We start from the raw sequence: 9,001 nt of genomic DNA on the forward strand, positions 1-9,001 counted from the left end.
TGCTTTAATGTGGAATACAGTAGTTCTAAAGTTATGGTTAAAGATGAAAAGAACAAAAGACTATTTAATCAGCCACCTACAGAATAGAAAAAGGGCAAAAACTGCATTTCAGAACTGATGCATCACTCTGGAAAAGCTTTGTTTTTACAAACATTCCTCTGAAACTCTGTCAGGCAAACGTTTTTATAGTCTGTTTTTTCTCACACACACATAAATCAGCATAAATCAGAGATGGGGCAGTAAGGCAACAAACATTCTCTCAGACCAACAGAAGGCATAGCAAAAATTGTCTACTTCTTATATACTTTTTTTTAAAAGCCTACATTCCTTATTTTTCATCTTCCTGGGAGATAAAAAGGTAAGAGAGTATTTTGGAATCAAACAAAGTACGATGATTTTTGCTTGGTTTAAGTAACAACAGAAACAACAATGTGTTATTTTGAAAGGGCACCTGGCCCGTTTATCCTTACGAAGTTCTCGTCCTAAAATCTGGACTGTTAATACACGCTGAAATGAGAAAAGCAATTTACCTTCAAAATGCTAGGACAGTTTTGTTTCTGCTTTAAAAGCTTTGTGGCTCTGGAGGTTAATTAACCTTTCACATTGGGTATTATGGCATTTTCTCCATGAATGAAAATAAAGAAAATATGATTATTTTCTTCATTACTATATTCCTGAGGGAACAACATGACTTATGATCTAAAGAAGTTTCAAATTTTTGTATAGCTTTTGAATCAACTAAAGATCATATCATGCAAAAGATGGTATTGATAATAACCAAAGAAAGCTGTAATTATCAGCAATCCCACCATTTGTCGCAGGGTTGAGGTTTCCTATACCTATATTTTAAAAATGTATAGTAATGACATTTTTTATGATATCAATGAATATAAAATCAAAGATTCAAAGACAATTTTTACAGTTTGAAAAATGTTATCTTTCCTCGGCTGCTCGAAGGCATAATACCATCTTCACATAGCAGATGTGGCACCTCATGTTTCTGATATTGAAGATGATCAGGCATTGACTAGTCAAAATCATGTTGGAAAGAACATTCTAGCATGGAACAAACAGTAAAAGTATATGTAAAGACAGTCACAGAGGGCTTTATTATTTATTTTCCTCTAGTAGTCACCTGCCTATCTCGGTCACAGCTGGTAGTTTCCCAAAGGCTCTTTTCTTATTCTTTGAACCTATTCTCCTGAGAAAGTAAATTCATTTATTCCACAAGCAATTACTTAACACCTTCAATGTGCAAGTCTCAAACTATGTGCATTGCCTAAGATTAAAGGAAAATAGAGTACGGCTAAAAGTAGTATACTATGATTATTGAGGGACTTAATTTTACCCTAACTTTTTACACCAGAACTTAAAACATAGCCATTATTTGGCTATTTTCAACTGTTGATTTGAAAATAAAAGTGAATTTAATTTTTCACTTACCTCTGAACTCCACTAACAATGGAACTGTCATGAAAAAAAAAATAGCTTAAATTCAGTTGTAAAGAAGGAAACACAAAAAGACTTAATCACACACTAGACAAACACTCCTGAAAATGCAGAGTGATTGCTTAGTATAAAGTCTAGATTCAGAACTCTAATCCTCTGAATTACAAACCTTTGTGGTATATAGTTTCTGACAAGGCTCCCAAAAATTCCCACCTCTTGGTATCCACAACTATATTTCATGCCCACTATGGCCCAGGTGGCAAGCAACCAAGGGAGGGCTTTGCTAATAGCTCATGCAGAAACAGTGGCCTCAGTCTAAAGATAGGAAGTGAATCCTCCCTAGTCTAACTTTGAAATAACTGTAGCCTTAAGAGAAACTCAGCCAGAAGACCCAGCTAAATGGTACCCAGATTCCTGATCCATAGAACTGTAACATGATAAATGTGTATTGTTTCAAGCTGCTATATCTTGGAATAATTTGTTATACGGCAATAGATACCTAACATAAGCCTATCTGAAGAAAAGTATATACATGTGCTAATTCTGGCACACATTTTAGAGAAACAAGAGGCCTCTCTAAAGTCCACCAACTGAATTCCTAGTGGCCCAGAGATCCTAGACTAAGAAACTTCTGCTATGATAAACTCCAAACAATATGACAAAAGGCCTGCAGAAAGTTTAACCATGCTGTGTAGCTTAACAAATGTCAGAATACTTTCCTTCCATAAGGTATCACTAAGAAAGTTAGGTTAATCTAAATATAACTATTATCTTAGTATTAACATTATCAAAGGTCAAAACAAGTCAAATTATACTAAAACATTACTTTAAATAACGTATTTCATAGTACTAAATAAGTACTGAGGTTAAAAAATTGACTAAACACCATCCTTAAGATACTGTGTGAGACAAACACACACACAAAATAATTATAATAAGTTCTGGGATACAAACAGAAATTTGCAGATGGTATCCACTCATGTATGTAATACACATGACATAATATGTATGACTTTATTAAATTTTAATTATAAAGTAAGTAAATACCTGTACAGTTTTTCCAAGTCCCATGTCATCACCGAGAATACATCCTCTTCCTTGGATGAAGTGTCCATAGAGAAACTGGGCTCCCTCCCTTTGGTAGTCTCTTAAATACCTATTGATAGTATAAGGAATAGAGTCTCCATTTTCAGATAATTGAAAAGGAACAGCTGACGATGGAAATTTTCGGTCTGGGAAATAAGGTTTTTCCAAATCTTCATCATCAAATATAAAATTCCTGGAGCAATCTTTAACAGATTTCACTTCTTGAAGTCTCTTAAGAGGTACTCTCCTTTCTTGAAAATTTGAATATAAGATGACTGCAAATGACTTTCCATTTTCATCCACTGTGATAGATTTTATGCTTGCTTCACAAAGTTTTTCATTATCTGGAGAAGGGGCAAGACATCGTTCTCCTGGATGCCATATATCTATAATAATAAAGGAGAAAATAAACTTTCCAAATCTAACTTTTAAAGTAACACCTCATTTATCCACTTCTATGAGAAAAAAATATTCCTCATATAAATACCCTTCCCAAAATCCGAAACAAGACAAATTATAGGTATTTTCCTAAAGTATATTATCATAATAAAGGGTATATAATTTATTTCCAGTTTTTCTCACCCTGTGTGTCATAATCTCCCCATACATGTTTAATCTATTTATTCTGATTAGGTGGATATGGGTCATGGGCATTTGGTTTTATTATTGTGGTTGGTTATTATTGCTGAATTCAAAAGGTGATTCTGATGCCCAGCCAGGATTAAGAACCACTTAGTTAAATATTCATGATGACTCATGAACATCATGTATAACATTCATAATATGGCAGAATAACTGTGAATAGGACTTGGTAATAGGTAAGCTAAAATCCTCTGAACAGCTGTATTTTTGTGATTCTTCTGTCTGCTTTTTTAGTTATTCCATCTTCTTTTTCTGAACAAAGCTATTTCTTCTCATTGTCAATACGGCTGTTTCTAAAACGTTCCTTGAATTTGTATACGACTAATCAAGGGAATCTCCAGTTCAACAGCAGAGTGACATGTACCAGTTCTGTCACAGCTTTTTCCATTCAAGGTTTTGAAAAGCTGAAGTTCTTAAGAATGAGATGAATTCTAAGATCTCTTTCTGCTATCATTTCATTATCCTTTGAAAAGTCTGACTTCTCTCTATGTATGAATTCATTCTGTGCTTAACTGTACAGCTATTTTATTTTGTATTCAGAAAATACAGTACTATGGAGTGGGGAGGGAAGCCTCTACAGAGTATAATATTGGTACAATTAAAATGTGCCAAATAGAGGAAATTAAGTAAAAATAATTTTCCTAATGGAATGTCATATAACAAGAACTCCAGAGGAATTGTATGGCCACAATTGTAAGAATACTAGGAATTATTTTTTTTTCATATATTTCTCGCAGAGATCATATGATCATTGGTAGTTCCCCAGGGTCTTTCTAATGATTCTGAATTAGGCTTTTATACCATTCATGATCATAACTAGTATGTCTATATTCTCTTCAGTAAGAATAGCTCATTATGCTATTCCTCATCAGTTGTTCCTCAAAAGTAAAACCATTATTCTAACTTTGATAAAGTTGTTTTTATATAACAATCAGAAGCACAGCAAAAAAAAAATATATTCTCCCACTCTAATTTTGCTTTCAAACTGTCTGAGTTCTAAAAACGTCCTAATGTGAAAATAACACTCCGATTCACTATACAGAGATAAGTCAATGGGCCCTATTTTCATAACAGTACTATCTGAACCTTAAAACCTATGTTAAACCTTAAGGTAAGTCTTAACACATTACTTGTTTCATATGATTTGTCTGCCTATCCGGCATATGCCTTGTAATTTTTTAGAGGTTTAATTCATTAACTTATTTATTATCAATGTATATGATTTAATACCAGCTATTTACCAGATACTGTACCACACTATGAGTATAAAAATGAAGAAGAAAAATGTCAAAAATGACAGTCATTAAACCTTGCTTGAAATCGCTGTTAAGTCGCTTCAGTCGTGTGCGACCTCATAGACAGCAGCCCACCAGGCTCCTCTGTCCATGGGATTCTCCAGGCCAGAACACTGGAGTGGGTTGCCATTTCCTCCTCCAATGCATGAAAGTGAAAAGTCAAAGTGAAGTCGCTCAGTCATGTCCAACTCTGTTTGAAACTAGTTTTTCCCAATTTCATTAAAAGGAATCACTGTCCAGCCAACTTTTCAAGGTAGAAAACCTTTAGTCAGCCTTATTCCTCTTCTGATATTACTCCCTACATTCAATCCATCAGAATGTCCTGGTGGTTCTACTTAAAAAAAAAAAAAAAGCCATCCCTTTCCTCCATGCCACCAACTCTTCAAAATAACTATTGGCAAACTTTTTCTGTAGAGTCAGATTTTAGCTATTTATTATTTTAGATTTTGCAGGTTATACCGTTGCTTGCCTTTGTAACACAAAAGTAGCTACAGACACATAATCAAATGGATATGGCTGTGCTCCAATAAAACTTTATCTATAACTCAGCCATTAAAAAGAATACATTTGAATCAGTTCTAATGAGGTGGATGAAACTGGAGCCTATTATACAGAGTGAAGTAAGCCAGAAGGAAAAACACCAATACAGTATACTAACGCATATATATGGAATTTAGAAAGATGGTAACGATAACCCTGTATACGAGACAGCAAAAGAGACACTGATGTATAGAACAGTCTTATGGACTCTGTGGGAGAGGGAGAGGGTGGGAAGATTTGGGAGAATGGCATTGAAACATGTAAAATATCATGTATGAAACGAGATGCCAGTCCAGGTTCAATGCACGATACTGGATGCTTGGGGCTGGTGCACTGGGGCGACCCAGAGGGATGGTATGGGGAGGGAGGAGGGAGGAGGGTTCAGGATGGGGAACACATGTATACCTGTGGTGGATTCATTTTGATATTTGGCAAAACTAATACAATTATGTAAAGTTTAAAAATAAAATAAAATTAATAAAAAAAAATAAAATAAATGTTGGGCTGAATTTGGTTCTGACTATAATGTGCCAACGTCTGGCTTTCTCCTAAATTACTGCTTTGGACTCAGTTCTCTACCCATTCTCTCCACTGACATTATCTCCCCAATACAGTCCATTTTCCACATAGCTGCAGTATCAACTACTTAAAAATATTTATCACTAAATCTTTAATTTAAAATCTTTTAATAACTACCCACTGCAGAAAGAATAAACTCCAAGCTTCTTACTATGGTCTACGTGATCCTGTATCATTTTCCCCTACTTACTTCTCCAACTTAAAATATATCAATATTCCCTTTGACTCAAGCATACTAAGCAGGTCTTCTCTCACTTATTGTTATGTCATTGCCTCACAGATTTTGTTTCTGATCATCTTATTTAAAGTACCCCACTATTCTGTACCTGAGTATTTTACTGCCTGTATAGCACATACCACAATGTTTAATTATCATGTTTACTTTTTAAAAATCTGCCTCTCTCACTAGAGAATAGTATCTTTTCCAAGAAAATGTCTGTATTGTTCAAAATTTTATCCCCAGAGCCAGCACACAGTAGGCACTCAACAAACTTGCTGAATATATTAACAAAAACACATTCTGAATCTCATAGAACTTTGATATCTAGTGAGAGAGACAAATACTAAAAAGTTCACACATGTGAAATTGTTACTTTAAGAGTGCTGTAAGAAAGAGGGACTAAAGAAACAGTTTAAAAAGGAAGAAAATTTAAGCAAAGAATGTCAGTCGGGGGGTACATATAGCAGGTGCAAAAACCTCATGGGCTTCACACAACAATCTATAGAAATCTATATTTGGTTTCTGAGTTTGGGTAACTTGTAGAACTAAGGAGATTCAGTTAAGTTTGATCTAGGGCAGTATCTCTCAGCATTCAAAGTCCAGAACAAATAGTTTAAATTAGGACGATTTCCTTTTGGACTGAATGGGGGGTAAGGCTCCTTACAATCTGGTCCCTATGTCCACTTTAACTTCATTTCCTCCCTTTCTCCTGATTTCATCCCAAACTTGCCTTCTAGCTGTTCTTCAACCATGACAAGCATACTCCCATCTTCAGTCCCTGAGATTTCTGTTTCTCCCACCAACCCTCTCCCTAAATCCCAATGTGACTGATTCTCTCACTTCATTCAGGCTTCTACTCAAATGGCACCTCCTCAGAGGTATCTTCTCTGATCACTCAATCTAACATACCACTCCCTGCCACTCTCTCCTCCTTTACTCTGCTTGATTTCATTTTCAGAAAAAAAATGGAAATATCTGTTATTGATTATCTCCTTCAGTTCCCCGGAGTAGAGACAATTTGTGTTCACTGCCAAATTCTGGACACTGAGGACAATGTTTGAAACTCAAATACTTGTCAGATTAACAAATATTTATATAGAGCTTACATTTTGAGGTTTATGTGTGCCACGCACACAATTTATACATAGTAGTTCATTTAAGCCTTACAACAACCTGTTCACTACTTCATGTAAATACTATTATTAGTTCCCTTTTATAAATGGTGAAACAGATAAAGGTTAACCACAGTCACACAGCTAGAAAGTGTCAGAGCCTGGATGTGAATCAAGCTATCTGAACTTGTAGCTACCATGCTGTACCAGTACACACATGAAAGAACAATTCCTTGGAACTGAGTAGCCCTCAGTTCAGTTCAGTTGTGTCTGACTCTCTGTGACCCCATGGACTGCAGCACACCAGGCTTCTCTGTCCATCACCAACTCCTGGAGATTGCTCAAACTTATGTCCATCAAGTCAGTGATGCCATCCAACCATCTCTGTCATCCCCTTTTCCTCCTGCCCTCCACCTTTCCCAGCATCAGGGTCTTTTCCAATGATTCAGTTCTTCACATCAGGGGGCTGAAGTATGAGTAGCCCTGCCCCCTTTTAAATGAAATATGAACATCCCAGTTACTATAATCTCCACTCAGCAGCTTCATCTACTTATTTTACCTGCCAGGTTTCTAAAGGTATTTGTATTTGTGGTCCCTGAGTGATAGTGTCATCAATTTCTAGTCTTCAGAGCTGAGGCTTGTTACTTAAAAGTCTCTGAAGTTTGGTTCTATATTCCTCATCTATTTAATCAGATCAGTATCTTGCTCAAAATAAAACATGTAAACAATCAGCATATTTCTAGGCACAGAACAAGCATTCAATATCTGTAAGTTTTTGCTTTATCACTATTAATAATGAAAACTATTAATGTGGGGGGCAAGAGGACATCCCAGATGACTTGTGGCAGATAACCATGTTCTCCCAAGACATCCCAGATGACTTGTGGCAGATAACCATGTTCTCCCTAAACCACCCTTAGTGACCCATTAAAGGTGACCCTGACTCAATACATCACATATAATGTGTAATAAACTGAACTAATCTCAATCTATATTCACCTACTTAATAATGAACCTACCATTCACTAAGGACTGAGGCATACAACAGAGAATAAAAATACCAAACATTTACTTAATGTTTACTATGAGCCAGACACTGGGTCATATTAAGTGCTTTGCATGACACCATCTCAATTAATAGTCAAAAGAACTCAATCAATAATGATTTCAATTTTACAGATGAGCAAACTACCCAAAGTTGCTCAGCAAATGACTGTCAGAGCCAGCACTAGATCCAAGGGCAGTCTGACTTCAGAGTTTCTCAACACTGAATCACAAAGAACTAGTCCCCGCTCTAGAGGGGGTACACTATCTCCAGCTGTCACTCACAGAGGCCACAGGGTAAAACCCCGACCCCAAGGGAACTGGCATGAACAGGTCCAATCCTACACAGTCAAGACAGGTGTCTGGGCAGGGAGGCGAGCTCGGAGCTTATACCTTTGCTGTTGGTTTCCGCGTGGGGCTTCGGGGTAGACTGATCCATCTGGCCAGGGGGAAGGGCTTGGCAGCCAGGTTGCATTTAACACCCCACAAGCGGCAGAGGACCGCCAGGAGGAGGTAAGCAGGCGGAGGGTGGCAAACTCCACCTTCCGCCACCCTCCGTACATCGCCCTCCCCTGGAGCTCGACGTCACGGCACGGAGGGAGCAAAGGTGGAGCCTGATGGGGTCCAGGGAGAAGGGACGGTGGCCTCTGCGACAGCGGCAGAGCCGGAGGACGCTATGGTAGCTGGCAAGGCAGCGCTCACCTACTAGCCTGGAGCTCCGCCGGCGAGGGTAGACAACAGGCTGCCTATTCGACCCTTTACCCTCCTGCCTCTCACTGTTGAGCCTCCCTCTGCAACCCAGCGCAGCTTCCAACCCGAACTCGGAAAATCCCGCGAGAACTGGCTCCGTTACGGTCCACGGGATCTCACGATAACAAAATCTTGGTTTACATGGGCGGAGCGATCTTCAGGCCGTCTTTCCACTAGAAAGCATGCAACACAAAGATCCGCGATAGTTGCAAGTAGCGCGCGGTTTGGTATCGCTTGCCTGCCTTGTGCGGCTGTTGCGGCTGCAGAGAGAGGCTGGGAGGGGG

General features: G+C 37.9%; 1 protein-coding gene across 3 annotated transcripts in view; it reads right to left on the reverse strand.

The window, feature by feature from the left end:
• The window catches only part of LOC104985718 (DNA excision repair protein ERCC-6-like 2), a 158,752-nt gene extending 149,833 nt beyond the window's left edge, over positions 1–8,919 (reverse strand). Inside the window, exons 1-2 of one of the 3 annotated variants that reach the window (XM_010836019.1) lie at positions 8,361–8,919; positions 2,497–2,921 (exon numbers count right to left, since the gene is read on the reverse strand). In XM_010836019.1, coding sequence (XP_010834321.1) covers positions 2,497–2,921; positions 8,361–8,442 — 507 coding nt within the window. In that variant the 5' untranslated portion in view covers positions 8,443–8,919. The remainder of the gene's footprint in view (positions 1–2,496; positions 2,922–8,360) is intronic. The other 2 variants (XM_010836018.1, XM_010836022.1) reach the window with 2 other exon arrangements.
• Positions 8,920–9,001: the final 82 nt, after the last annotated feature.

Source organism: Bison bison, unplaced genomic scaffold, assembly GCF_000754665.1.
Source record: "Bison bison bison isolate TAMUID 2011002044 unplaced genomic scaffold, Bison_UMD1.0 scf7180017864057, whole genome shotgun sequence".
Taxonomy (NCBI): domain Eukaryota; kingdom Metazoa; phylum Chordata; class Mammalia; order Artiodactyla; family Bovidae; genus Bison; species Bison bison.